This window comes from Daldinia loculata, assembly GCF_022478755.1.
Source record: "Daldinia loculata strain CBS 113971 unplaced genomic scaffold F4817scaffold_8, whole genome shotgun sequence".
Lineage (NCBI taxonomy): Eukaryota > Fungi > Ascomycota > Sordariomycetes > Xylariales > Hypoxylaceae > Daldinia > Daldinia loculata.
This window is the reverse complement of record NW_026054862.1, coordinates 522,989-550,974: the sequence shown is the minus strand read 5'-3', so window position 1 is coordinate 550,974 and position 27,986 is coordinate 522,989. Positions and strand designations below refer to the sequence as shown.

The following is a 27,986-nucleotide window of genomic DNA, read 5'->3' as shown; positions in this document are numbered from 1 at the left end:
TGCAATCTTTCTTTCTAAGCTGTCAGATCTTTCTACTATCTTATGCCGGCTGCCCTCATGTGGAGTTTCAATGACTCGAGCAATTAACAACTTCCATTCAGAAAGTGCCACTAGGAATTATAGACAAGTCTAGCCAAAGTAGGTCCACGTTCAATGACAAGTGTCAGAAAGTCGGCTTCGTCCGGGGTTGTAGAGTGACCTGATTATAGAAAGGTCATTCACTTGATCATCATTCTAGTGATGAGTCTCGTTGATTTAGGTATACAAAAGCAGCCTGGGTAAATACGCCACTTCTAAAAACGAGTCTACTAGGGAGACCCCAGCCGAGCTTCATAGGGGAAGTCAGTTAATATGCTAACTGAGCCATCTACTGTATACCAAGTCTGAACCGTTGTCATAATGAGGTTAACTTTCTCGGTCCTATTGGCTTCAATCGTCTTCTACAGGTTTACTATGCGGCCACATAATACATTACCAGGGATGACCTGACTCCGGATAGTTAGTCGATTCCCGCCAGCCAATCCCAGTATCACACCTGAGCAATTATTTTTATATCGCTAGTCCCATCTTAGCCTCATGACTGAGAATTCCCCTAGTATTTGCATGGTGACTGTCTATGAGTGCAGTATCATGTTAGCGGCCGTTCTTCTAGCGGCATTGTAAACCTGCAGAAAACTCCAAACTCATTCGAGTGTTCCCAAACCTAGACCGAATTTCCTCGAGGTCTTCCAATTCCTAACTCCAGCGTTTCAAATCATACCTATCCCGTCCTAGAGCTCGGTGAGACTTCAATTATACAAGTTGTCCCCTTTAATGCAAAACGTAACACACCAAGACTATTCACTATCACACTAAAGGTGGGCCCTCCTTGAGAATCTCCCCAATGGACACAATGGTATCTGCTGTGCCATCTGAGGTATTATGCAGCCGCACTAACCTCGGACCGAATATCTCGACTTCCTCAGATGAAGGGGTGATCGACCCGTATGATATCCTGTAAGGTGTCGCGCAAATTGAATATTCCTGAGAGTTACTCGATGGAAGGCTACCATTCCACCTGATCTTAGACCATCGAGGCCACTTCCAAAATTTGAAACCGTCGGCTCGTGTCTTCTTTAGGCGTGTGCAGCGATCGTGGTGTACGCGAAGGAGAAGGTCCTATACGAGTACTCCTTCGTCATCACCCTCCTTTTCGCCCTCCTCCTCCTCCTCCCAGTCTACCTCATCTGCCATTGCCTCGGCCTTCCTCTGAACCTCAGCTAGACCGCTGAGCTCGGCTATATATTCCTTGTCCTCAAGTGCACGCTTGACAAAATTCCACCCTTGTGTCCTGTAAGCGGAAATAATTGGCTTGCTGCATGCACTGCAGCACGGGTACGAATGGCCTTTGATTTTGAGAGTTTGGAAGTTGTGCAGGAACCCACGGAGTTGATGTGGTACTATGCCGAGAGCATATTCGTCACCGGGATTACTGTCATATATGCCTGATGAAGAGCTGGCTGCGGGTGCTGGGGCATGGTGACCTAGGGGGTGCTGCAGGAGGCTTGTCAGAAGCTCAACAACGAGAGCTGACGCGATGCCAGCGATGCCGGGCCGTGTCACCGTGCACTGCTGGTCAAGAGTCAAGTCTTTTTGTGACTATTCGAAAGTTAGCTGGGAAAGGCGACCCCAAATAGGTAACTCACGTCTCCAGGTGTCACAACATCGTTGCAGAAGTAACAGCCTAATGTTTCCTCATTATCATCCTTGGGTTCAGCACCGTGTCTCATGACTACGTAGGAATCGAAGCCAAGAGCCGCGTTCATGACAATCTTTCCGGCGGCCTTGCCCATCACGGTAGGGAGCCATCTCGACTCCCTACTATCCAGTAAAAGGAATATCACGTCATGTTCATCTATGAGGGATTTCAGCTGCTCAAAGTCTCCCTGGGTCTTCCCTACTATAGGATGGCCAAGCATGGGAACTGAAAGAACATGACCCTCGCTATCAACGCCGGGATAAATCTCTTTTAGCACCTCTGCTGCTCGGGTCGCCTTCGGAGCTCCTCCCTTCAAGCAGTCATTATAGGTGAATAACGGCTGTCTCACAGGGTTGGAGAAGGCTACTGCGCCATAGTCAACAAATGTGATCTTGCGCACACCCCATGCCATAAGATTTCTTGATACGTGGCTACCAAGCGTACCAGCACCGAGAAGAAGGCATTTGGTATTTTTGATGATCTCGAGATTGAGATCTGGTGAAACCCGCCATTTCATCAGTTTTAGGTTGAGGTCAACCGATTGGTCTGCTAATCGAGTCGGGTCCATAGATTCTGCCAGGCTCACGGATCTCGCCATTAATTTCCCAGCTGCATTGCGTTCCCAACCAGTGGCTTTCGGCATTTCAGTCGTTTCTATGCTTTCCACGGGATCCATAGCAAGAGGAAGAGCCATGCTGCGGGCCTCGTGTCTTCGTGCTTGTATGTCCCGGTAGCAGAGAATTTGAACGTTGGTTAGATGGAATCGTTGTCTCACAAGGACCAATAAATTTCTGAGAGGCCATGCAGGATGCTCGTCGTAGGTGGAAGGGTCAACAAATGCCACATATTTGTCATCTTCGGGCACGCCGCGGAAGAACCCTGTCTCAAATTCGCGAAGTGATCCAACTTCCCATCTGTATCCGATATCCTCCGCTGGAACCTCGAGCGAAGATTGCATAATAGTCTTCCTATTTCCCCGAATTTTTTTAGCAAGGAAGAAGCCATGCTCTCTGGGGTCAACAGTATATCGCCAAGTCCCCACGCGGTCGACTAAGGCGGTAGTCTCATTTGGAGTGAAGCGAAGAATATCCCCGGTACGCTTCCACTGGGGATCCGAATGTAGGGTTGGAAATCCAAACCAGTAGGTCATCCTGTACTTCTTGAGATCCGCATAAGATAGTATAATGTAATGAGAGAGGAGCGAAGGAACAGAATAGATGGTTCCATCTTTGATTGCATCCCATATCTAAGAATATTTACATTAGCACTAGCTTGATGATGACCAAGTGACGGGTTAGAAAGAACTTACCTGGCGCGCGGCCTGATGAATCATCTCAGTCTTATCTACTTGCTTAAAAGCATCTAAGGTGTTTGTGTTTCGGATGATACCTTCTGCCCTTACAGCATTTAACGGCACACTGCAGACGACGTGATCAGTCATGAAGGCTGGGTTATAATGGCGAGAGGTAGGATACAAAGAAAACACAAACGTACTTATTACTGTTAAGAGCACTGGCTAGCACTTGCATCCTCACACTGTCGTCGGGAGCGGTGCCAGGACGAGGCTCATAGAGCCCTAAAACTGGTCGTGCCGAGTCACTAAGCTTGTCATGGTCTAACTTGGAGGCAAACAAGGCCGAGTAGAAAGGCAGCTCAATCTCGGACGAGAAGGGTGCAAACTTGAGTGCTGCCATGACGTCGACAGGTATTAGCCGACGCGGCGTAGTGGTAGTGAATACCTAGGTAGGTAGGTATGTAGGTGTAGGGTGATGAACGTAAGGGCGCTAGGAAATGCGCCTAAGCCGCGTTTTGGGAATTATGCCCGTGCGATGGTTTACTACAAATCAATGGTATATCAGATATCATAAGATAAAGGATATAGTAAAGATTCTCTGAATGTTGAAGGGACGTATGAGGTATGAGGTAGGAGGGGCAATTCAAATCAAGTCAGCTCTAAGTTGGTGAGAGCGGGGCCGTATTCTGTTCGAAGGTGGGTTGAACTTGGAGTTTTCAAGGGATGACATATGACGGAGGTCGAACCTGCTATCTTAGGCATGTACATTAGGTACATAAAACAGCAACTAACAACTAGCAGCAATTAGCAACAAGCAAAAAGCAATTATGATCGGGATGTTGGATGTAAAGACAATAAATACAGGTAGGTTAGGTATATTGTCTAAGAATAATATACTTTTCAACTTATTAATTACTGTGCAAATAGGATCACATGGCTGCATCCCGAAAGCTACGGCGTGACCATGAGTACCTAAGGTACCTAGTGAGATGCTGCTGATGTAAATGTAGGGCTGCAACACGGAAGTTCTCCGCTGATGCTGACGTGACCTTCTAGCCTGCCAGGCGGCCAGGGCAGGGGCACCTGAACATCGGATAGCTGCTGCAGGTGCTCCTCCTAGGCAATGGGCATCCATTTAAACCTTAGGTAGGTACCTACTACGCATGCACAAAATATGCACATTCACACCTAGGCCATAAGTACCTAAGTAGTTTTCTGCTTCGTAAGTGCGGATCTGTACATGAGGTACATCTAAGTGGCTGGCTAAATTCCGGTAGTGACCTTCTTTCCCCTTTCTCCCACGCGACAAGACGCGTCTTCAGTGGATGCAAAGCCCCATTTCACTAGCTTTAAGTACAGTACTTTAGGTACATTGGGAAGAAATTGAGTGCATGTGTCTTCTAGACTTCACTTCCATGTTGCACTACATCATTGCATTCAAAAACTTATGCTTCTTTCCGTAAAAGATGCTGATAGGAATTTGTGGCGGTAAGGTTTTTATTTTATTATCTCGCCCGTCTGTCTCCTTGAGGAGTTCTCGCTTACACTAAAACCACAGCAAAATGTGCCGGTAAGAGCACAGTAGCTCAATACCTAATAGAGCATCACGGCTTCAAGAAGCTGCACTTAAAATTCTCAGCACCCAAGAGCGAGACTCACCCGGACGCATCCGATTCCGATGCAGGTTTGATCATCTCCGATGCCCCTAAGAAAGGTCTCCCTCTACTTCGGAAGCAGATATCCCCATCTTATGCCTTCTCTACAACTACGGCCCTTCTGGACTTCGTAACGAAACACTGGCGCTCGCGCTGGGTTACAACAGACGTCCATGATGAGGCCGTCCTCGATACCCTGAGTCGACGACCATTCTTCATTCTAATCAGCGTCGACGCGCCTCTGACTGTGCGGTGGCAGCGTTACCAGCGACGAAGTAGTGAGCAACAGGAGACGGAAAATCAAGACCCCATCAGTCTAGAAGAGTTTGTATCCCAATCTGATCAGCATCTCTATGATGTCTCGCACGGTGTTCTCCCGCTCATGTCACGGGCCGCGATCCGGTTGCTGAACACCTCCTCGGACCTTGCACACCTGTACGCCACACTGGGTAAGCTGGACTTGACGAATCCCGACCGCCTGCGCCCTAGCTGGGATAGCTACTTTATGGCTCTAGCATCCCTCGCGGCGCAGAGGTGTAATTGCATGAAACGCGCTGTAGGGTGCGTATTAGTAGATTCCAGACATCACGTCATTAGCACGGGCTACAACGGGACCCCACGGCACCTATTAAACTGCGGCGAAGGTGGCTGTCCGCGGTGTAACTCGGGAGAGAGCAGCGGAGCGGCATTATCTACCTGCCTTTGCCTTCACGCGGAGGAGAATGCCTTATTAGAAGCCGGACGTGAGAGGATTCGCGACGGAAGCATTCTGTACTGTAACACATGTCCATGCCTGACGTGTAGTATCAAAATTGTACAGGTTGGTATCACCGAGGTAGTATATAGTCAAGGATACAGCATGGACACGGAAACGGCCGAAATCTTTCGGAACGCTGGGGTAAAGTTAAGACAGTTTTCTGCGGTAAGTACTCCTTTTCTTCATTCATTCCTCGAGCCATGAGGTTATGAACGTGGATATAAGAATTAGCACTAATACGCACGTAGCCGGCCAACGGACTAATACATCTAGAGAAGATGGAGCTCTACTGATGCCTAAAGTATAATGGATAGATCTTGCATGCTCTTTTATACCTTCTGGATTGCGAGGCTTGCGGGAAATCTGGATACACGGGTGACTTAGATAGGAGGAGCAAAGAAAGGACTTTTAGACAAGGAATCACTTATATGATTACAGCAAAACAAAAGGCCTCAGATCAAGTCTTAGCCTAGACCAGATATTCTTAAACTTTAAACTGATTGTCATTAGAGAAATTAAGAGTATTCGGACTCTATCGAGACTAACATCTCTTGATAAGAGTTCATTAAGTGGTATGTTGAGCATGCAACGCAAGACATGGCTAACTTCCTTGGACCACCGACTTCAGGTCCCGGGTCCCTCGAATATGATACGCCATATTTGTGAGGGACGGACGGATTGTCGAATCGAAATAGGTAACACGTTACTGATGTCTCGTTCCGTCGTTTGTACCAAACCCCTCTCCCTTCCCCCCTAGACCCCCCAGACCTCCCCGCATGTTCTCGTTTGACAGCCCCTACGCGGGGATGGCGGCCTTCGTGGCTCTTCGCTTGGCAACAGCCTTGGATATCCAGAGACCGATCAGACCAACAGCGACGACGAAAACGATGCAAAAGACGACAATAACGCCAGCTTCTTGTTGCTATTGAAAGTTAGCATGTCCCTACATCGTATATAACATTTCCCCAAAGCAATCTTGTTTGAATGTAATCAACAGCCTAGGTGGAAATGATAAGAATTGGTTCACATACAGCCCAGTTTTCACGACGGACGATGTGGCTGAGGGTGTCGCGAGCGACAACGGCGTTGTTGATAGCAGGCATATTGACAAACTACGAAGTGAGTTAGTACTATGTTATTCCAAGCCCAGCGTCTATCAATGGAAGCTGCAAGTAGATCAATTGAACAACTTGATCAAGGTAGATCCGACCCAAGATATAAAATTCGCGCGTTGCGGTAAGATACAATTAAAAAGGCGCATGTAACAATTCAATGGAATCGAATCGAATAGATCTGACTCGGGATCGCAGAGCTCTCTCGGACGAAATTCGGTAACGCGAATGAAATGGTGGTTATGCTTTGTATGTTTTGATGTTGTTGCTGGCAAAGCTCTTCAAGCTTCCAATTGATTTTCATAGAAATGCGGCTTACCTCTTAGGCGGTCGGAAGGGTAACTCTGTGGTTGCTATGCGGAATGCAGATGAGACTTGGTGGTGGTGGATGAGCTTAACTGTTGCTTGACAGGTCAGAGAAGCTAAATCTGCGAACAACACAGGCCCTTGGATAGGATCGAGTGAGAAGATTTCCACAAGGACAAGTGAGTTGAAGGAGTAAAAGAGCAGAACAAGAAGTTAGAAAAAGGTGGGAGGGATCCGGGTCAAAAAGGAAAATAATAAGATGAGCTCTCGGCGTTAGACCTGGAGACGAGGGCAACAAGAAAAAAGCTTGTCCGGGGCGGCAGCTCGGTAAGCCTGCAGCAACCAGGGCGGCTCGAAGCTCTGCGCGATTTTGTAGGTGGAGCCCGTTTACAGGCACCGGGGTCACCGGATCCACTGAGTGGATTAGCTGTATTTATTGTAATGCCGCAAATTGGCAGAATTAGGTATGGCTAACGAACATCTGATCGGCGCAACGGGGAATGCGAAAGGCGGCGAGGGTCTGAGCTCGCGAGTAAACCCGACTTTGGCCACGCGATAACGATGTGCACGTCGTATACCTACTCATAACAATGTATCAATTGGAAAATAAATATTTACTTACAGTTGAGTATCCGTAATCCACTATCCAGAAGACTCTCTACGAATTGCAACGGAGGTCTTCGGCGTTGCGAAAACCGATAGCTGTGGATTCTGGAGAAGGCGGTAGGTATCGTAGGATTTAGGAACTGGAATTATGTACGGATGGAGAAGTCGAAGAGAGAGATGTGGAGTTCACTAACCTACCTTGATTAGGCCGTTGTTTATGGTCCAAGTGCGGTGATGTCAGGTTTGTAGGCGTCCGGCCATTGCCTGCTACAGCACTAGTCCGCGTCCGGCTTCTGATGGCCTAAACCCTTTTCGTGACAGTCATGCGATAGTGATAGGTACCTTGTCGTTATCGCGAGAAACTATGCTAACGGCAAGTACTATTTACCACAGAGACTTCCAATTAACCTCCCAGGGCTTCCAGAAATATTAATATTACACTACAGTAATAAAACAAGGTAGCAGTAATGCGTGAATTTATTAGACCACTCAAATGTTACCTTTTTCAAGAGTACCAATTCAATCTTACGACTTGTACGACACCTCGGTACATTAAGACTTTCCTCCATACTATGGTACTGTTACATGTACACAGATCCTAGCGAAGCCAAGCCTTAAATCGTCGATGGAGCCAGACTTACGATGTAGATGTGCCCTATTGACGATCTACTAGTGACAGAACAGACAATCAAGTAGAGAAGTTGACGGCTCGCAGCAAATCTGTTTAATTTGCAGCGCAAGTAAAATATCTACTATGTATACGCAAGTAAATACATGTAAGTAACAGAGTACATAGATAATAGCACAGTACTAACCGTAAGCTAGCCCTTTGGAAATTTCAATCGCGCATCGTTGAACTCAGCGCCGTTGTGGGGCATTCCTTTCTTGGGAACATCTCTGTTTACCTTGCAAGGATATGGAAAGTATCTCAAGACAACTGACAACGAACCGTATCCATTTTCTGAAACTCCACCAATGTCTCTTTACCTATTATCTATACATACCTATCTACCAATTATACACCTATTTAACTCGCTATTCAAGGGGCTTTCGATGATCAGCAATACCCGTACCTAGAAACCAAAATTTCTAGGCAAACCGTTAATTCAGTCCGAACCAGGTAGATCCCGGATACGTAGGTTAGTACACTACCTACCTCTTAGCAGTGGGCGAAATCTTTCGTTCCTGGTCTATGAAACTTTGAGGCGAAGACATCGCTATCCGGCAATAACAGGTATTGAGGGTTACATGCTAGTTCTTCATCCTGGATTACGATTACAGATGAAGAAGACAAGCCTTGAACTTCAATCACTTTGTCTCCAAGCAGACTCCACTGAGTAAAGACTTGCGTACCCCCGGGATTTAAGCAAGACCCAAGTGGGCCAATTGAATCCTTCGAATGCTCGCGCAGGTGCCAAGTAAAGGGGTGTTCTGTCTTTTCTTGACGTTGGCGATAATATTATCATGTTACGCGAAGCCAGCTCGACTAGCAATATTTCAACGATATTAAGATGCCCGTAGTCTTTAATCTGGATTGGGCAACCAGCCTCCAGCCACTGTTAGTTATTATTTTGATAGCTTGCTATATCGTAGGCCTTGGGATATATCGCCTATACTTGAGCCCACTTGCTAAGATTCCCGGCCCAAAACTTGCCGGTAAGAAATATTCAAGATCCGAAGCAATTATGCATAGTATGAGCTGGAAATACTGAGTGAGGTTGTCTAGCGTTAACTACTTGGTACAATGCCTATCATGACATGTTTCGAAGGGGTCAGTACGTCTGGGTTGTAGAGGAGATGCACCGAAAATACGGCCCAATCGTCCGGATCAGGCCAGATGTAGTCCATAAATGACCCTATGTTTATTGAAAAATTGTACTCGCAGTCTCCGAAGCAGAGACGTGAAAGATACTGGACGATTCTTCAAACACTTCAAGCTACGGGGTCGATTCTAGCTACCCAAGATCACGAACTCCATCGCAAGCGTCGGGCAGTTCTCAACCCCTTTTTTTCGCAACAGAATGTGCGACGCTTAGAACCCGCTATCAACGACACCCTCGCAAACCTGTTCTATCGAATGGATGGATGGGCTAAAGTGGGCGAACCCGTGCGGATGAACGTTGCGTTCCGAGCTGCAACGAAAGATATTATTCAGGCTTACGCGTTTGGTGAAGGAGATAAGTGTCTCGACAAGGAGGATTGTAATACTGCATTTTTTGATATCAGTGAGTATATTTCAGTCGATTCGAGTTTGGGGGGTTTTTTTTTCGTTGCCCCAAACCAACTTCGGCTTTTCGTAAATCAGCTCAGAAGCCGCGAATTTTGAAAACAATCTTCACTACTTCGATTCCAACTCAAGATTTAATAGCGATTGCTAACTTCATATACTATAGTGGAACCAAGCCAACTGGCTCATCTCGGAACTCACATGTTTTGGCTAGCCAATCTTCTTAGTAACTTACCTCCAAAATTAATGACCGCCCTTATACCTAAGGTCGGCGCATTTACGAGTTTTGTCGAGGTAGGCAAGATGAACCTAGGACTTTTAGCGTCTTATATGGCTAACAGCGCATAATAGGGGCTAGCTGTTCAAGTCGAGGAGGTTCGAAAGGCTAAAGATCTTCCAGAGGGGAAGACGATCTTTCACGAGATTATTCGTAGCGACATACCGGAGACCGAGAAAGAAACTCGACGTTTGACTGAAGAGGCCATGGTGATTGTTATCGCAGGTAGCGAGACTACGGCTTCGACCCTAGCGGCAATCATGTATCACTTGCTTACTGATCGCCAACTGTTCAGTCGGCTGAGAACCGAACTAGAAACTGTCATGCCCGATCGTAATGAGCTTCCAGTGGCATCGAAGTTGGACAGTCTCCCGCTCCTAAACGCAATCATAGAAGAAGCCATCAGGCTTTACCCTGGCGCTACTCACCGGCAAGATCGCACATGTCCTGACGAGGATCTCGTCTACGAGGCGCCAAACGGCCAAACATATGTCATTCCAGCTGGCTCAGCCGTCGGCATGGCAGCTCCGATTCTAAATCGCAACCCAGACTTATATGATCAGCCAAACGAATTTCGACCTGAACGTTATCTAGAGAACCCGAAGCTCTCAAAATACCACATGTCGTTTTCTAAGGGAACGAGGCAATGCATAGGAATAAATCTTGCATATCAGGAACTTCAGACTTTCACTGCTGGCATCATCAGGCGTTACGACATGTACGATCCGACTAGAAAGACTCAGAGTGGTCCAACATTAGAGTTATATCAGACTACAGGGGAAGACGTCGCAATGCATTCAGATTTCATAACGACTGCGCCATATAAAGGCAGCCTAGGCCTAAGGGTCACGATTCAGAATTGAGTCTAAATGAAGCTGTTTGCACAACTATTAAAAACGTTAAGTTATGTTTAGATAGTTAACAGCACTTGTATAGCCAACAGACGACAAGCAAACTCATAGCGCTCCGGAGTAGGAATTCGGTCTAGAGGGTTAAGTATTATTGAAGTCGACTGTAGGTAACGGATTCGTAGATATGATATGCACCTGATAACTCGTATATCTGAATAGGTACCTAGGTATGCAAACCAAACACCACCACAACGTATGCGATCACGACATTGCTAATCTTGCGGTGTATAAGTAATTCCCCTAGCACTAAATATCTGCCATACGCCTCCCCGCCATCTCATAATTTCGCCGTCTCGGTCAATTCCCCAACCTTCAGCTTACCGCCGTACTTGTCTAGAACATTCTTGCCATGGTACTTCCAGAATTGCTTCGTCGCGTTTTTACCGGCCATGCGCTTGAGGATCTTTGCTCCTCCCGGGTGCTCGTCGAGGAAATCTATGTTGAGAGATCGTTGTTAGTCTAGCCGGTCGATAGTAGCGGAAAGGACAGTTGGAGTGGGAATGGCCTCACTTGTGATATCATAGACGCCGCTATCTACGATTATGTACATGCCGTTCTTCTCGTCCTTGTGTTCGGCAACATCTTTCGCTGTGAATGTCTTAGACATGGTGGAGATACGGGATTCGGCGCTGGACTTTGGAGAACTCGGCTTAACTTGGGAAGATGTCTCGCTGGTATGATGTTTGTGATAGACGAAGTATGTGTCTAGTAATTATTTATTTATACGATAGACACTATGGAATAAGTAAATCCGTGTTGTAGTGACTCAGGAGCTCAGTGATTGTCGAGAAACAAGAAATCCAGCTTATCGCAACTTCCCGCCGTGATTTAATCCATTCAAAAGAACCTCGGCACAACATCATCCAGGGTACGGACTCAGCAGGGGTTCAATTACCTTCAACATTATTGGTGCGCCGGATACATTAACCTTACCGCCCCAGAGGTAGGATAGAGCACTAACATGCTTCTGGAATAGCGGATATTATGGATCTAATCATATCAGGTACCTCTTACATACGGAATGATACTGCTTCGTCCTGACAGGTGACAAGTATTATCCTATCTTCACTACAGATTGGTCTAGGGTTGCTTACCATGAGGTCTTTCAATGATAGAGTTGACTTGTAGCTAAGATGCGCTAATATCATGTGCTTCAGGCTATTACTATGCGATTGGATCTAAGGGACACGAGTGTAGGTGACACTCAGGTATCTTAAAGCTTCAACCTCCCGCCTTTAATTTAACCAAGTATTTCTCCTACTCTATGAGTATGCCCCGTTCCATGGCCCTCCTAAACAAATCTGCAAACGCCGAAGTTCCCCTACAATCGCTCGCCTGCATCTTCTCTAGAGCAATGGGCATCCATTCCCCTATTTTTTGTATTCGGTTGTTGCTCTGTACATTGTTAGCTAGACTTGACCACTGGGGATTCGTTGCGCTCTACAAAGTATGGTGTACATACGGAAGGATGAGTACTCAGCCATTCAGGCGGTTCTCCCTGCTGTGCTCTCTCCATCCGCTTCCAGAAACCAATGGCTTCGCGCGGATCGTAGCAAGCTTCCGCCATCATCATTAGGCCGATGTAGTCCGCTTCGCTCTCCTGCATGCGGCCCATGGGCCTCGAGAATAGAAGATCTAGAACTGCACTGCCGATGAACTGTGTACCTAAAATCGCTATCCCACCTGTGAGAAATATGAGAGAATAGAGAAGGATGTTTATTCCAATCTGTCCTGACATGCGCTCGGCCACGTGCCCAGCTAGATTGTGAGCAATCTCGTGGCCTAGCACCGTCGCAAGGCCATCGTCGTTTGCAGCAATGGGTATCAAGCCGCTGAAGACAAAGACCTTTCCGCCAGGAAGGACGAATGCATTCGCGGTGTCTAATCGCAGTTAGCGCATTGGTTTATTTTGTCTCGCGTCATAAATCCGCCGAGGTAGGTAGTTTCCGAGCTTTTCACGTACGGGGATCGTCAATCACCCTAATCTCCCAATTACAATCCATGCCCGATACGGGTATTAACTTTCTCATGACGCGCTTCACCATGATCATGCGCGGATCCCAGTCGCTTAGGAAACGCCCGCCAGAACGCTCTACCTCCCATATAAGGCGCTTGACCTGCGCTTCGCTCGCCGCCTCCACCGACTCTTCACTAAAACAATTAAAGCGCCGGCGGCCTGACACCGGTACGGTCTGAAGATTGATATAGTAGAATACCACCGCGCCGGTAACGGAGATGGCGACAACGGTGTGCAGACTCGGGGAACGGGCGAACCGTCTGAGACGATCGGAGGTTACGAGAGGTTTGGCCTGAGAGAGCTGGTAGTGAGGATCAAGGTTATAGTTGCGCGTCTCGCGAGGAGGCCGTGGCCAGTTGTTCTTGCGGAAGTAAGTATGGGAGAATGGTCGGGTTCGTTGGATAAGGCGGAGGGAAGGGAAGGTCGAGGGAGAAGGAGGAGACACTCGTATCGGTAGAGAGTGCCATAAAGGCCGTAGAAACCGACGCGATTGCATCGTGAGGTTTGCGCCCTCGCGCACGCGACAAGTCAGAAGACACAAGCCGATGTAAAGGTTGAATGTTGAAAGTTAAACTGTGAGCTAAGAGGAGAGAGAGCTTATTACGTCAATCACTTCTCTAAGTGCCAAGACCAGTAGATTCGGGTTATAAATAGAATGGGTTATACACATATATGCGCCTAGCCAATGATACCTCATACCAATATACCCAAGTCTACTTCGTACCTAATAATACTATCGACCTACAACATCACAACACATGAGGGTATATAACTAGGTAATCAACAGGTAAAAATTCAAATAGTAAATCAGATAATAGTATAATAGATAATAACCCAGTTATCACTTTACCCAGGATAACCAGGAACACTTTTACACCCCTCCAACTCATACATACATAACCCCCAGAAAAAAAATCTACAATATTATCTTAAAGGATCCCAGCCCTCAATATCTTCCGTGGAAATATATCTACATAGAAAGGAAGAAGAATGCTGCTACACCCATAAGCGTAAAGCTAACGCTTGTCTTAACACTACCAGCAACAACCACGACGCAGTTGGCTCCCTTGCAGCCTGCAGCCCCAGTCGACGCCGCACCGCCAGGGTTTATGAATGATGTCGTTATTGTTCCGTTGTAGCCTAGGTTGATGCTGCTGGCGGGGGCCACGGTTGGCGTTACGACAACATAAGACTCGCCATTAGTGATGGTGGTACTACCGCTGCTGCTGCTGCCCTCGGTTGCCGACGACTTAACCTCCTCGCTGCTGGCCGTTGTAGGGCTCGGGGTCGAGACTACGCCCGTCTCCGTCACCGTACTCTTGGTTTCCGGCTTCTTCACGTCGCTGGTGCTCTCGGCCGGCGCCGGCTTGGTGACTGTACTAGGTGTCTCGGCGGGTTTGCTAATAGTGCCGGGTGTCTCGACCGGCTTGCTTGAGCTAGGGCTAGGGCCGGCACTTGAGCTGGGGGTGGCGCTTGAGCTTTCCTTGCTCACAGGACACACGGTCGTCGTGAGGGTAACTTCACTAGTGACGGCACCGACGGGGCAGTTAGTAACAGTGGCCGCGCACGAGGTGATCGTGTATGTATTCGTCACTTTAACTACGCTGGTGGTGTACTCGGCGGGAGCACTGGCAGTCGGCGTTGGCTCAGTCTTGGAGCCTTCCGATTTGGTCACAGGGCAGACAGTGGTTCCGACCGAAATAATTTTGGTAGTGACGTAACCGCCCGCGGGGCAGTTGGTCACTGTCGGGGCACATGATGTGACAGTGTGGATATCAGTTGAATAAATGGTTGAGGTGGTCAACTCCTGCTTGTCAGTGGTGGCAGAGTTGTTTGAGGACTTGGTAGTAGTGGCTGAGACGCTTATAGTTGGCGATGCGACAGATGAGCTCGAGGTTTCTCCATTCTCATCAGTGCAAGAATCGTCGTCTTCAGAGGCGGTTGATGTTGCAGTACCTTGCGAGGCAGAGGAAGTCGTCGTTACTGACGCGCCAGAGCTGGTAGACTGGGTCGACACAGAGGCGGTAGTAGACTTGGTCGACACTGAGGAGGTGGTGGAGACGGTCGAGGCGGTCGAAGCAGAGCTAGACGAGATAGCTGTGCTGGACGTGCTGGACGTGCTGGACGTGCTGGACGCCGTTGACGAGGTTGAAACTTGGACTTGGCCCTCCTTAAGCTCGTAGACCTTGATATCCTTTACCTTGAAGTTGGAAGATTCGAAGTCTCCGCCCTTCGCGGCGACATACTCGGTGCAGCTGCCAAATCCAGTCGTAGCCTTGCAGCTAGTATCCCACTGACCAGTCTGGCCAGCGACACCGCAGAAGTTAATGTTCAAAACCATCTTCATATCCTTAAAGGCCTTGTCGACGTTACACTTGCTGATCACATAAGACGGCTGGCCCCATGTAGAATCGGGAGCCGGTTGGCCGTTTGAAATGTCCTTGGGGGCGCCGTCACGGGGCCAATCCCAGATCTTAAGGAAATCATCCGTCCACTGCAGCGCGAAGATACCCCCGGAAGCGGACCCGAAGGTAGAAGAGACCTCGGAAGCGGAACAACCTTGGAAGTTCGCTTGTCCGTCAGCGAAGTCGTAGCAGTTGGGGGAGTCGATCTTCGCTGTCATGTCACTTGCAACAAGTGTGCAGTCCCCGACGACAGCAGGATTGTCGACATGGGAGGTGTGGCGGTTGAAGTTGAAATCGTTCCAGTTCTCATAGAGATCAATTTCACCCTTGGTTGGCCACGGGTCACCAAAGAACCACTAACAATTCAGGTTAGCTAGCTCTAATGCAAGGATATACAACTAATGCCAAGCAAAGAGAAAGATTTAAGGTTCGTACGAAGGCTCGAAGGCATAGTGTGACGCTATAAGCATAATAACCATAAGGAGACTTACGAATGCGGGCCATGAACCACAGACGGGCTTAGGGAGGTGAGTAAATTCGGCAATAATTAAACCCTTGTTGTAAAGGTTTTTACTTTCCAACCTAACACTCTTTCGCCCACCACCTGTAGCTTGGTAGCTACCAGCATGATCTACACCAACGTATACCTCACCATCCTGGATCTTAACCAAGCCAAGGTCCTGCGCGTTGGCCTGCGTTTGGTACTGGACGTAACCGCTGTTGGGGTCAGTTCCCTAAGCAGAAAGTTAGATAACTCGAGCGAGAGCAAAGTCGTTTACTTAAGCACTTACGCTGAAGAAGTTGAACTTATCAAAGAAATTAGTCGAGTTATAAACTTCAGAAACTTGATACGACTGGGTAGCGCCGGCATTGGCAGCTAGGACAGCAGCAGCAGCGCCGACAGTTTTAAGGAGTGATGGAGCCATTGCTATGGCTATAGTATGTGTATATTAAAGAGTGACTAGAAATAACCAAAAAGAAGAAATGACGTATCTTACGTCAAGAGCTGAATGCTCTAGGGGATTTATAACAGCGAAACAGCGTAAGAGAAAGGGAAAGGGAAGACATCCCATGTCCAACACAGCGGTTCAGGCATATTTAAGAAAAATCGACGGACAGGAGCCCCTGGATTGAAACATGAGGTTCGTCGACGTCCAATGGCTGTGGACTTAGACGCTGCAGACAAGCGGCGCTGCTACCGCGCCTGCGCATACATACCTAACGTACCTAAGTAAGCTTCCTAGTATCATAGTGGGCTCATGTTTCGATAAAAGGACGACGTTGCCATTGGGTTGCATCCCGCTCTACTTCAAACTATGTTTATGTGGTACGGAAACCAACTTCCACTCTTGGGAAGGGTCCGATTCTTGGGGGATTCTGGACTGTGATAGGCCTGGGTGGATAGCACCACAGCTCACGGAAGGGGAAGTTTTAACGAATGGCCCGGCGTCAGAAGTCGACATTAGACCGGCTTGGCATTCTTCGGTTCGCGGCTGTCAACGAGCAGACGCTGTCGCTAAGAGGCTGTTTGGGACCATAAGCGGTGTTTTGCTTATGGCTCGTGCCAACCCTGACACATAAGTTGGCTGAATTGTGTCTCGATTGTGGGGCGATTCCCACTGTAATTTGGACGAATCAACGCTAACCTCAATGTGTATAAGCTATTGAGTGTTTGTGGTCTTATGCTTATGAATTTGGCTTATTAGCTTACACGTTGAGGCTATTCCCAACCTTGTCGTCGCTACATACCTAAATCCACTAAATGCGCTATATTTACAGTGTATATACTCGCTGGAAATATTTTTTTAAGGTATTACTAAAAGTGCTATGGTTTACCTATTAAATGCCTTATAATTACAGGGCATTGTAATGGACAAGGCCCTGTAATTACATATAAGCAAGTCAATAAGCACCGATGGGGGTGCTTTTGAATTTTAGAAAATCTTCAGCGAATCTTTCGAAGTTTATTAGATGCATGAAAAAGTACTATGGAGCCTCTCATCAGCCAAATTTCAGTGAGGATAAGTTAATCAATACCTCACAAACACATTGCTAATACTTATGCTTATTCCCCATAAGTTTTTCCATGCTTATGTTCCCAAACACCTTTTAAGAACCCAGGTTCCTGGACTAACGGAAAAGTGGACAATGGGCTCGGCCGAGCTAAGCGATGATGTATGTAGTAAAAGATGCAGAAAATGCCCATTTCTCTTATCTCAGTAAACTCAGACCACAAATTCGATGTCGTTCGTGGGGTTGTACCTCCCCTAGCCACACCACTTTTCAACTAATCAAAACCCGGAACAACCCCTTAAAACAATATCGAATCTATGGTTTAAGGCAGGTTTAAGACCTTACACACTAGAATTATACGTTTAACGTTTTAAAATAATAATATTAATAACAATATTAACAATATTATTAAAATAATAATATTAATACGTTTTTATAATAAATAATAATTAATTATATAATAGTTATTAATTTTATTATTAAATTTATTAATTTAATTTATACGTTTTAAGTTTTTTAAAATATTAAATGGTTAAAATTAATTATAATATCGGTTATAACGTTAACCGTAATAATAACTGTAATAACGCGTTAATTATAACGCGTAACGATAGTTATAATAAACGTTAAAACCTGGTATAAATATATAAAAAAAACTAAAAGGTTTAAAAAATAATATTAAAAAAAAAAAGATTTTATACGTAATTATAAAATATTAAATTGTTATATTTAAATATTTTACATAAAGTTTAATATTAAATAAATAATTAAAACGTTAAAGATTTTTAAACGTTAAAGCTTAATATATAAAAACGTAATATTATACAAATATATAAAAAAAATAAAAAGTTAAAAAAAACATATTATAAACTTTAAATTATTAAAATTAAAACTATTTCGTACGTTATTATGATATATTAAGTTATTATAAATATAATATTTGATTTTTTTATTATTAACGAAAACGTTAAAAACCCCTGCATTACCATACAACCTTAAACCAGAAATTTTTAAATGTTTTGCCCGTAACCTACAGGTATAAACACACGGACCACGCGTTGCGTGGCGCAGGCGGGCGCAGCCCGCCTCGAAAATTTCGGGTCTGAGGTTACCTGAGATAACATTTCTCACTTGAGCGCGCATTGATGAGAGTAACCTCTGCATAATGCTAGTTGCGGCTGTGCCATCTCTTTTAGTAGTATCCTGGCTAGGAACATAGGTGAAGAAATACTTGGCTTATTGCAGGTATGAGAGAGGTAAGAAGAAGCCCACTTATCTGAGGTTCAAGCGATCCCCACGTTAATTGATTTGTGGCTGTGTATTCCGTACTAGGGGATTAGAATGTGCCATGTGCGTGCCTCGCAAACGATTACTCACATATGAAACGAGTTGGTTTTCAGGTGGACCATCCCCATCTCATTTCGTTTGGTCTGGTTGGTGAAAAGTCCAACTCCGAATTTTACTGGTGCATCTTGGCTAACGTGTATTCTTGGCAGATACTGGCGATGCTTCTAAACTATTTCAATGTCATGATCAGCCCCTTGATCAAGATCTCTAGCGGGTCTAGGTATGTTAGTTCTGCTGTTGATCATATTCCCTGCATCCCATTTTGACTTGTTGTGGTAACGATCTGCCAACTCTTCCACTTCCCCAACTCAAGCTAGTTATGCTATCCATAGCTACAGAACCGCTGGGTCGAGCAGCAACTCTATCCTAACGAATGAACAAAGCTAACCTACTGGAATTCCCAAATCAAACAACATGATTAAAGTTGATGAGTTATCATTAAGTGATGCTATATATACTTCCAGTAGGATCAAAAGAGACGAAGAATCCGTCGGATTATTTTACCTACTATGGAGTAGAGGCTGACATCGCATCGATAGGAGGTAGCCAGCACCCACCCTTCATTACAACCAATGATGATGAATGCATCAAATGCCGATGACCCTAGATATATTCCCATACCTCTTATCCCTTCAACAGAGTCTAAAATCGAATTCTAACGTAACAGGTATTTTATATCTTGTTCTTATTCTAAGATAGATTATCTACCTAACCAGCTTCTAAGCTTGACTGCCTCACGGTTACCGCCCCCTTTCTCTGGGTATCACCCACGCCGTAAATTTAGAGTGGCATGCGATCCTTTCAATTCCCATATACCCTCATGATTCCTATTGGGCGAAGTTATGTGATTCCATGAGCGTGTTCACAGACGCCGTCTCTGGATACAGTTCGATAGCTATTTGTCTTTCCGGCGTATCGGGATCGGCCCCTTGAGATTACGGAATCAATCTCTAACGGTAAAAGTGCGCCTTACGTATCTCGCGTTTATGGTGATTATTGTACTAGGAGCGCAAGTCATCCTCTTATTCACCGCGACATCCTTAGGGAGTTTTATGAGAGGAAGCGGATATTCGATTGAATACCCCTTTTCCCCTGTCGTTATAGAATTGGTAACTGCTGTTGGTTATCGCAGTTCCCGTTAGTTCAACGTCCTCCGACTATCCTCAGAGACTGGACATTCGACCGCGTCCTCCCCGTATTGATTCCCGAGCACAACGTCGGGATTTAATAAGTTATCAATGGTTGCCGAACTATCCGTGGGTCGACCGACCCGCGTCTTTTAGTTGCATTAGAGGATGAATCTTGCCAAGAAGCTGCCCCTCGCCGTATTAATAGAATCTTACATCTAATCGATGTAGAGCTCCTCCCTCTGTTTCCTCTTCTCTTCGATGATTTTCTTCTGCCGTCGTTGCATCCATACGAACCCTAAGACAGCAAGTATGACGAAGACTGGTACGAGAAGTCCAGCAGCAATTGCCGTGTTGTTATTGACTCCGTTGTTGGAAGTTGGTTGGTTGGTGGGCCTTGATGGTAGTATCGTCGTTCCATTGAAGGGCTATATCTTCTATCAGCGTCTGTAGGGATTATGGATGGTATAGTCAAAGGTCTCGAATCCTCACATTTATCGGGTCATCCACGGTTTCTTCCCCGTCCGATTTGGCAATGGCGAAGTAAGACGAAGATGCGATAGCTGGTGCTGAAATCTTCGACCTTACTTGGTTCTGAGGCCACACCTCTACCTCGTATTTGGCTGTCTCAAGATACGGGAGCGGGTATGGAATGCTTTCCCAGAGAAACGAAGTGGTATTAAGTCCAACTATCATAACATGTAAGATACCTCTTCGTATACACACCTATTACATAAATTTCTTACTTGTGATGTTAACTTCTAACGAATTCGCTCCAAATTCGCTCGTCTGATTGATGAGTCTGGAGTAGAGCACAAGGGGGTAGTCGGTCGCATTAGCCTCCCATCGCAGTAAAAGGTCAGATCCACGAGTAATATTCTTAAATTCATTCTGAAAGCCTGGTATTGCCATCGCTCAAAGCTAAATGGATTCCAAGACGGTTGGTGTCTCCTATTCTAGTTCCTAGCTCTTCCAAAAAGGAATACCACGAAGCATATGACGTGTGGTCAAGAGAGAGAACTTAGGAGATTTCTCTTGGGAAATAGTTCATCGAAGCTGGAGAAAAGCTTCTAAGATTCTCGTGAAATTTCACTGTAAATTTTTATTATGGAACGTGGCAAGCTTGATATACATATCGTAAAGGCCAAGGCCCAGAATAGGCAAATGTGGTTATATTGTATAGCGCTTTTGCATAGGGGTACGTCCCAATTTTACATTTTGCCGGCCCCCTTATTGATTTTCTTTTCCAATATTAATCACCCCATTAATATATCAGCAAATTTCTATTTCGGACGCGACTTTACCTACATATCGCCTGTTGATATCCTATTCTAAAGGGTATAAAACTATTCTCTATTTATATTCATATCTAGCTACTATCTCTAGTTTTATAAGATATGCGATACGAAGCTTTAGGGGCAGTAGGGTAGTATTTAGAGTCAGAAAGCTACCTACCTAATTTAGAGATCTATCGGCTGAATGCGGTTACAATCCCAAGGTGACTACTCGCTTAAGTTGACTACAATGGTTATGAGTTTGGCTAAATTAAGCGGGCTGATACCTACGAATCAACGCATTAATACATATGAATTTCCCCCCTGGAACCTCATATTATACCAATTAACCAGTACAGAAATGGGACCCGAGGCTTTGGTATGAGTTGCCCAGCATACATAGTAGAGTGACATGTATATTATAATACAGCTTGGGGTGGCATATTTACATATATTCCGATGAAGAGGAACTTGGTAAGTATATTCAAGCTTGCCATGGCGTTTTTCGATATACCTACTATCAGACGTGGAATTGCAAGTCTTTTGAATATATGTAGATGGCACTTGAAACGAGAGAAACCCGTAAGATAATTTATTTAATGTGTAGAATGATAATATTGGCAAGAACGACACGTTTGAAGACGTGCTTCCGTAGTTGATAATCCGTAGCAACAGTATCTTACGATAACGAGACTAGGAGGGTGTGTCGAAGGAAAGGACGAATGCCAGTTATCCAGGTTAAATTGTTTCACAAAACGTTCTAATGAATTGAAACCTCCGAGGCTAACTAAGGTAAACTTAATTTCATTTTCTTATTGTCTTATCCTTTTCATCCTTTCTCGATTGCATCTCTACTTCATGTCTAATATTTAAATGGCAGAAGAGATGTAACAATCAGCTCTTTAACTTTTAAGAATTCCGCTAATATCAGGCTTATAACATGATATCGCTGTGTCCTTAAAGTAGCGTTAAAAAAGGCCGTTCGCTGACACGGAGTTCAGTCGTGGAGCAAACCACGTAACAAACGCCGTCTGCTTGCCACGGTTAAGTGCAGCCGTGGAGACAAGACACGTAAAACAACCGCTGTACTGTCACATAACCAGCGTATCAATAGTGGCTTGTCGATGATATCGATGGGCATAAAACAAGGTTTTAAGCCCACTGGCTCGAACGGTAAGTGCTTCCGCTTTCTTTACCTAATTCTCTTCCAAGCCCCCCGGTTGTGTTGTAGTCTCGACCTGAAATCTAAAAAGCATTGCCTCTCGTTTAACCTTCAACATCGTGGCATCCATCAGCTAACTTAACTTCACTACAGTACAATGGAGTAAACCTTATCAGCCTTAGGTTGACGCTTCAAACTATGCGGAACATGAAAAATCGAATGGCTATATTCAATGATAGTGCCGGCTGAAGATACAGTCATAGGCAAGCTGCTTGCTGACGACTTATCAGCGACCGGTGCACCTTCAAAGAGATTACCTAACGCAGTAACATTTCTCCCACGCTATCATGTGAGTTCCTATTTCTAAGAAAAAGGAATTAAATCTTGGCCAGCTATCATCGAAGCAACGACCACAAAATAGTATGTCAATGACAAGGAGTACCATAACCTTGTGTTGAACCGAAAAAAACTCTATTCAAAAAAGGTCTGTCCATACAACGGGGAGGTCTAGCACACCCTCCCTTCAGACAGTCTGGTAACAGTATTCATTGGCTTGCTATTATAAAAGGTTAGAATTAAACGTATAGAGTCTTACTCTTTGGGTATTTATTCAACGATCGCCCCGGCCCGATTTCACGGGGCGAAGCATAGGCAGGTTTTTTTTCTTCAAATCCCTATATCAGGATGCGAGTATGGGGTTAAGTACGAATGCGGAGGCATTAGAATTCGAACCCATCCAGTTCTTGCCGACAGTATGCGGTGATGGCGCCAGCTGGCGGCCACGTCATCAAATCAGTCGGGCACCGATGTTGTATCTGCGCCACTGAAATATCACAGCAGTGGTTGCTTGTGACGCTCTCTAGGGTAAACATCCTAGAATCGGAAGCATAGATCGATCATGTTAGGGTGTGCCGTCACTATCAATACCGGAACGCAAAAGACCATAGGGGGCATCTAGTCCGTCTGAAATCCGGGTTGCCCGCTGGTTGACATGGAGTAACCTGATGGACCACTGTAGAGGAATAAATCCATATCGTTTGAAGTCGCGTCTATCGCTGGATCGTATACTAGGGCAGTCTGTGTGTATCTTGCTGCTGCTTCTTGATCGCGTTCGCGTTCGCGCTTGAGCCTGAGATATTCTGCTTGTAAGTTGGAGTAGGCGAGGCTGAGGACGTCGTTTTTTTTCTGGGCGTCGCCAAGTAAGATTTCGAGATCCTTGATACGCTGGTCCTTCCTCTCTCGGTAGGCTCTTTGGGAGGCGCGATTCTGAGCTCTTCGACGCTGTAGTGGATAACTCTTAGTGACTCAGTTCATAGTCACAGCACCCGGAGCGACCTTCTCAGCTTACAGATAGGACAGAGGGCGGTGCGTTTTTGTATCTATTCTCGCGCTTCCTCTTTGCTGCAGGCTTGGAAGGAGGCTGTTGTGAGTCTGGCTGGGTTGTTTCTCCTGACCCGTCTGTATTCTCGGAACTGGGATACATCCCTTGGAAGGTAAAATTATACTAACGTTACGGTTAGCAACAACTATAACGAACTCGTATATAAGTTGCATACCGGTGATTCTGTCGGGCTAGATGTTGTCGAAGAAGTATTTGTAGAATCGAGGTACAAATCTGTATCGCCGTATATATACGCCATCGATTTAGAGGGGGATGCGAGACCAGTAGTATCGATTTCATCCATTTCTATTGTGGGTAGAGTACGTTATTTTTTTTTATTTTTTTATAACTAATCTTCCCGTTGTCGTAGTCGGTTCCAAGTGGAAGAAGTAGCGGGCTGGAGATTGAAGCTTCTAAGAGTTGATATCTTGGGGAGGGTGGAAATTGACTTACACGGGGCAAGGAGATGGCGTCGAGGATATATCCTGCTTGTCTATTCCTCGGAGCTGGGAGAGTTCGGCGTGCGTCATGCGTAAACGATCAGCTAGGTCAAGTCTTACCCTGTCTGACAATGTGCAGAGTCCCAGTAGGCGAGGCGCGGCGCCGTCAACTTAGATTCGCTGCAAAGGACCACTTTGATTTGGCATGTATTCACAAGTACCTCACCACCCCTGAACGTGCAGGCGGAGCAGCCGTCTAACCGCATACGGGGGAAACTCTCCACGCTACTGTAATACGGTTGACCAGGGCGGTGACTGTGCCAAAACCTCAAAATAAGTGATGCGTATACCCCTCCCCAATTAAGAACGGATAAAACGATCGCGCAACTCCGGTATATTGCATAAAAGAATATTAGATCAGCCAATTAAATTAAAGATTCCATTATCAATTCAATTTTCAATTGCCTTATACATATAACACACAACGCATTCAAATAACTTTACGAATATAACGATCCAAACGTTACAATTGGTATTATTTTATAGCCTTAATTAATGCGAAAATAATAATTCAAGTTGCATTTGAATCGGCCTTTTGGCTATTGTGTTGTAATAGAATCAAATAGCGCTTGTCTGGAAAAGCAAGCACGTGATACCCTTTAAAAGCACCACCTCGATAAAATCATTCCAAACAGACTCCAAATACTTCAATAGCAATATAATGCTTAATACACATCGTATAAAAGTGCAGTTTAGTCCATTGTTTTCGCATCAATTAAGGCTATAAAATGATACTAATTGTAACGTCTAGATTATTGTTTTCGTAAAGTTATTTAAATATATAATATATTGTGTAATGTGTTATTTATACGTGGGTATATAAGGCAATTAAAAATTGGATTAATAATCGAATCTTTAATCTAATTGGCCGAATTTAGATTTAAGTAGGGAAGGTGCGAAAGGGGGTAGCCTTTTTTTCGTATAATCCCGTTTGTACAATAATAACCCTAGCTATATTCATATATCAAAAATGTGTATTTATTATGCTTTGCACGGGCCATTTAAAATCTTTACCCTCCCCGTATGCCTATTGATTTTTAGGTTTTGGCACAGTCATCGCCCTGGTCAACCGTACTGTAAGTCAGTCAGTAGGTACATTGGAAACTGGGGGTTAACCCCCAAGGCAATAGGAGAGAATCCGAAAGCCGGCGTTCTGTAAGTGGGGTCTTCGGAGGAGGATAGGTCCTGTTCGGAGGTAGGAAACTCGGGAAGAAAGCTTACATAAAAGACTAAAGTTATAATAATGTATGTATGCTGCATTTATATGCAGATATTCGCGAGCAGTATGTACATACATACCTCATATGACTCCCCTTTCTCTTCCCCCCCCTCCCCCCTGTCGGAGTAAAACCCGAAGAAACTGCAGAATAAATTCGCCTTCACCCTGGCCATCTAAATGTAACTTTTGACGTAGACAAGAATAGCTATCGTCTTTTGACGTAGGCAAGTATCCGATTTGTGACGCATGATCGCAAAATCCTGCCCGCATTGTTGGGTTTGCGGAACATCCGCAATCGATTCTACTTTAAACATCGGATCTCGAGTTGCTGTCGAACAGAACACACTGAATACCTATGTCTTACCGCTCAACCCCGTCGCATACATCGCGAATCATTCATCTCGTTGAGGAACCGATGCGGGAGGAGTAAGTAACCGTCTGCAGTTAGAATCTAACCTAGATATTATTTCAACTACCGATGGGTCGTTACTGATCTATTACGAATATCCGCTGCATTGGTAAACCGCATCCCCTCTGTTGGGACTGCAGGGTGAGACCTTACCCGTAAGTGAGGCTATTGAAAGTTGCGAATGCTGTCAGGGCTGTACATATGTCTCGCGGAGTGCTTAGACCCAGCGTTTGGTCCAAGACCCTCAATCGTAAATCTGGGGTTTTTACCTATCCAGTATTTTACCATCTCGGAATAAAACTATATTATCTTTGACTTGGTATATTACTGGTATACTCTTCCCCGTCGTGTAAATAAGGTAGTTATCGTTAGCAGTGCTAGTGAATGCGTCATGATCAGCATTTCAGTTTTCTTCCTTTGCAATATTCTTCGTAGAACTGGAATCTGGCAATACAATGCCTCTCCGTTGTAAGCACCTAAACTATATGCCAAGATATTAATCTCGACCCCCCGCCTAGGTATCCGCATTGTATTGCAGGTACGTATGAGAGGGCATTGAGCGATAAGAAGTCTGTCCCGAGTTCCAGAATATCATCGTCCCAAGGGACAAGGGTAGGCACATAACCCTGACCTACCTGCGTGCTGCTCGTCGATCTCTTGGCATACAAACATGCTTGTAGAGATCGACAGCTAACCCCCTATTCGACGGCGCTAGGCTAAGCTGGGTTGGGGTTGGGGGGTGTCAATGGCTTTCGTGCGGTAATTGACTAAGCGTTGAGTAAAAATAGAGATGACTTATAAAAATGGCCTAGACGTCCCCCGCTTCCTAGAGTTGACTATTCCCGAGTCTTACCTCAGATAGTACCGGAACTAACATGGCATGTTCGCCCCAAGAAGCCGAGTTCTGTTTTGGTTATTTGCTGAGGTCGTTAAATACCCACTTCTAGCTTTTCCGGGGTAGTGAGATTCTAGATTAGGGGCCGTGGAAGTGTGAAAAAAAGAAAATAGAAAACATGCATTGTGCCTGGCGCCATTACCTATTATTCATGCGGCTAAGTTCTTAAAGGCGGTGCCTGATAGACATAGTCGGAGATATCATTTTCTTAGCTACGGATAACTACCTCGTTGAGCTGTAGGCGGTAGCGGTGAACAACCGAGAGGGAAATTTATGTCACATAGAAGAGACTACTAGACTTGGGCGTGGATTTTACTAACTAACTGATCTAATAAGTTGATATGTTAAATGACTCGCACATAGAGGCTATGCATAGAGTAGAGATAGAGATCTGGAGCTGTTCTTTAGCGTACACGCTCGACCCTGCCAAGATGTTGATGTTTAAGATATGCAGATATAGGTGTGGGGGGGAGAGAATAAGAGAGTGATGCCGCCGGTCTGGCTCCCCCAGATTGTCCACTTAGAATAAAGGTGAACGGCGAATTTGTCAAGTAGGTAATAACTTTAAGCATCATGTATGGTATGTCCATCATGTATGTCAGATTAAGGTTGTACACATAATGGAATGAATGGTTCTCTTCCAAATACCATGTAATCAAAATAATAAAAATAACAATTCTGGCCTGCTTGGTCTGAAGATGCGCAGGTGGAAGCGAGTTGATTGTGCTCATGACTGACATAGAAGACTAGCGAGCCCAATCATGCCGGTTGGTAGGTAACATTTGCTGTTTACCTGTACGGTCTGGTCCAGGGTCCTAATAGATGAGCGGCTATGCACTCCGCCGTTCCCCGCGGCCCTATTGCTAGTCGCGGAAACGGCATCGCGAGCTGATCCACGGTACCAACGTGTATAGTTGAATGATTCTGGAACGTGGAATCCATCTAGAAACATGTATCCCGCTCCGTCTACAAGGGTTAATTCCGCGAATCTGGATTCAGCTGAAATAATACCGGCAGATACATACGTGTAAGTTGATTGAAGCAATACATTTAAGCTGTATTCCCACGACGACATGACATGACACTACTATCCAAAGCCAGTCGGGTTACTCTACCGAAATCCGAAGTCAAGAGCGGCATATATTTGAACTTATACCACCCGAGTTCCGATTCCTTCTTTAATCCTGCTTCCGTCTTGTGCCGTAGCTGTAGCCGACTCTTGAATATTGAAAGCGATGTCATCTAGCGCGCATGAAGAATCTCCGAACATCGGGTTTGAATCTATGTCCGTGCCTTAACGTCCGCCGCGACCACTGGTATATACGGGGATAGCCTATATGGTAGATCTTCTACA

At 45.4% G+C, this 27,986-nt stretch overlaps 9 protein-coding genes across 9 annotated transcripts; 3 read left to right on the top strand and 6 right to left on the bottom strand.

Moving 5' to 3' along the window:
- Positions 1-812: 812 nt before the first annotated feature.
- On the bottom strand, positions 813-3,625 carry F4817DRAFT_283437 (E1-like protein-activating). Its single transcript, XM_049299574.1, has 4 exons — positions 3,233-3,625; positions 3,048-3,156; positions 1,686-2,984; positions 813-1,638 (listed from the first exon to the last, which is right to left on the bottom strand). Exons 1-4 carry the CDS (start codon positions 3,430-3,432, stop codon positions 1,159-1,161), a joined length of 2,088 nt encoding a protein of 695 aa, XP_049161974.1. The 5' UTR covers positions 3,433-3,625; the 3' UTR covers positions 813-1,158.
- Positions 3,626-4,343: 718 nt separating this feature from the next.
- F4817DRAFT_283416 (cytidine deaminase-like protein) lies at positions 4,344-5,878 on the top strand. The gene is made up of 3 exons (XM_049299573.1): positions 4,344-4,520; positions 4,591-5,609; positions 5,693-5,878. The coding sequence occupies exons 1-3, from the start codon at positions 4,499-4,501 to the stop codon at positions 5,735-5,737; spliced, it is 1,086 nt and encodes a 361-aa protein (XP_049161973.1). The 5' UTR covers positions 4,344-4,498; the 3' UTR covers positions 5,738-5,878.
- Positions 5,879-6,240: 362 nt separating this feature from the next.
- On the bottom strand, positions 6,241-6,547 carry F4817DRAFT_313097 (uncharacterized protein; the record flags this gene model as incomplete). The annotated part of the gene is made up of 2 exons (XM_049300202.1): positions 6,241-6,366; positions 6,476-6,547. The coding sequence occupies 2 exons, from the start codon at positions 6,545-6,547 to the stop codon at positions 6,241-6,243; spliced, it is 198 nt and encodes a 65-aa protein (XP_049161972.1).
- Positions 6,548-8,446: 1,899 nt separating this feature from the next.
- On the top strand, positions 8,447-10,835 carry F4817DRAFT_369054 (cytochrome P450; the record flags this gene model as incomplete). The annotated part of the gene is made up of 5 exons (XM_049307309.1): positions 8,447-9,124; positions 9,195-9,256; positions 9,312-9,693; positions 9,862-9,989; positions 10,047-10,835. The coding sequence occupies exons 1-5, from the start codon at positions 8,980-8,982 to the stop codon at positions 10,833-10,835; spliced, it is 1,506 nt and encodes a 501-aa protein (XP_049161971.1). The 5' UTR covers positions 8,447-8,979.
- Positions 10,836-11,033: 198 nt separating this feature from the next.
- On the bottom strand, positions 11,034-11,604 carry F4817DRAFT_283346 (cytochrome b5). Its single transcript, XM_049299572.1, has 2 exons — positions 11,394-11,604; positions 11,034-11,318 (listed from the first exon to the last, which is right to left on the bottom strand). Exons 1-2 carry the CDS (start codon positions 11,488-11,490, stop codon positions 11,161-11,163), a joined length of 255 nt encoding a protein of 84 aa, XP_049161970.1. The 5' UTR covers positions 11,491-11,604; the 3' UTR covers positions 11,034-11,160.
- A 271-nt stretch (positions 11,605-11,875) lies between these two features.
- Positions 11,876-13,479, bottom strand: F4817DRAFT_328712 (peptidase family M48-domain-containing protein). Its single transcript, XM_049302184.1, has 3 exons — positions 12,847-13,479; positions 12,346-12,764; positions 11,876-12,278 (listed from the first exon to the last, which is right to left on the bottom strand). Exons 1-3 carry the CDS (start codon positions 13,394-13,396, stop codon positions 12,141-12,143), a joined length of 1,107 nt encoding a protein of 368 aa, XP_049161969.1. The 5' UTR covers positions 13,397-13,479; the 3' UTR covers positions 11,876-12,140.
- A 132-nt stretch (positions 13,480-13,611) lies between these two features.
- F4817DRAFT_328711 (uncharacterized protein) lies at positions 13,612-15,057 on the top strand (the record flags this gene model as incomplete). The annotated part of the gene is given in 2 exon segments (XM_049302183.1): positions 13,612-15,023; positions 15,035-15,057. A coding segment is annotated over 1 exon segment (511 nt), but the record flags the coding sequence as incomplete, so codon positions are not given.
- Positions 15,058-19,908: 4,851 nt separating this feature from the next.
- F4817DRAFT_283286 (uncharacterized protein) lies at positions 19,909-20,801 on the bottom strand. The gene is made up of 3 exons (XM_049299570.1): positions 20,539-20,801; positions 20,285-20,481; positions 19,909-20,220 (listed from the first exon to the last, which is right to left on the bottom strand). Exons 1-3 carry the CDS (start codon positions 20,702-20,704, stop codon positions 20,011-20,013), a joined length of 573 nt encoding a protein of 190 aa, XP_049161967.1. The 5' UTR covers positions 20,705-20,801; the 3' UTR covers positions 19,909-20,010.
- A 2,381-nt stretch (positions 20,802-23,182) lies between these two features.
- F4817DRAFT_313091 (uncharacterized protein) lies at positions 23,183-23,913 on the bottom strand (the record flags this gene model as incomplete). Its single annotated transcript, XM_049300201.1, has 3 exons — positions 23,183-23,509; positions 23,577-23,732; positions 23,785-23,913. 3 exons carry the CDS (start codon positions 23,911-23,913, stop codon positions 23,183-23,185), a joined length of 612 nt encoding a protein of 203 aa, XP_049161966.1.
- Between the last annotated feature and the right edge of the window lie 4,073 nt (positions 23,914-27,986).

Bases quoted from the DNA above. Each gene is read 5' to 3' on its own strand.
- F4817DRAFT_283286 (XM_049299570.1), bottom strand. From the start codon at position 20,704: ATGGCAATACCAGGCTTTCAGAATGAATTTAAGAATATTACTCGTGGA. The intron at 20,482-20,538 runs GTAAGAAATTTA...ATGTTATGATAG, and splicing joins GTTAGAAGTTAACATCACAA to TTGGACTTAATACCACTTCG. The intron at 20,221-20,284 runs GTGAGGATTCGA...TAGAAGATATAG, and splicing joins CCGTGGATGACCCGATAAAT to CCCTTCAATGGAACGACGAT.
- F4817DRAFT_283437 (XM_049299574.1), bottom strand. From the start codon at position 3,432: ATGGCAGCACTCAAGTTTGCACCCTTCTCGTCCGAGATTGAGCTGCCT. The intron at 3,157-3,232 runs GTACGTTTGTGT...CGTCGTCTGCAG, and splicing joins AGTGCTCTTAACAGTAATAA to TGTGCCGTTAAATGCTGTAA. The intron at 2,985-3,047 runs GTAAGTTCTTTC...AAATATTCTTAG, and splicing joins TTCATCAGGCCGCGCGCCAG to ATATGGGATGCAATCAAAGA.
- F4817DRAFT_328712 (XM_049302184.1), bottom strand. From the start codon at position 13,396: ATGCAATCGCGTCGGTTTCTACGGCCTTTATGGCACTCTCTACCGATA. The intron at 12,765-12,846 runs GTACGTGAAAAG...AACTGCGATTAG, and splicing joins TAGGGTGATTGACGATCCCC to ACACCGCGAATGCATTCGTC. The intron at 12,279-12,345 runs GTATGTACACCA...AACAATGTACAG, and splicing joins GGCTGAGTACTCATCCTTCC to AGCAACAACCGAATACAAAA.
- F4817DRAFT_283346 (XM_049299572.1), bottom strand. From the start codon at position 11,490: ATGTCTAAGACATTCACAGCGAAAGATGTTGCCGAACACAAGGACGAG. The intron at 11,319-11,393 runs GTGAGGCCATTC...CTCTCAACATAG, and splicing joins CGGCGTCTATGATATCACAA to ATTTCCTCGACGAGCACCCG.
- F4817DRAFT_283416 (XM_049299573.1), top strand. From the start codon at position 4,499: ATGCTGATAGGAATTTGTGGCG. The intron at 4,521-4,590 runs GTAAGGTTTTTA...CTAAAACCACAG, and splicing joins GCTGATAGGAATTTGTGGCG to CAAAATGTGCCGGTAAGAGC. The intron at 5,610-5,692 runs GTAAGTACTCCT...ATACGCACGTAG, and splicing joins AGTTAAGACAGTTTTCTGCG to CCGGCCAACGGACTAATACA.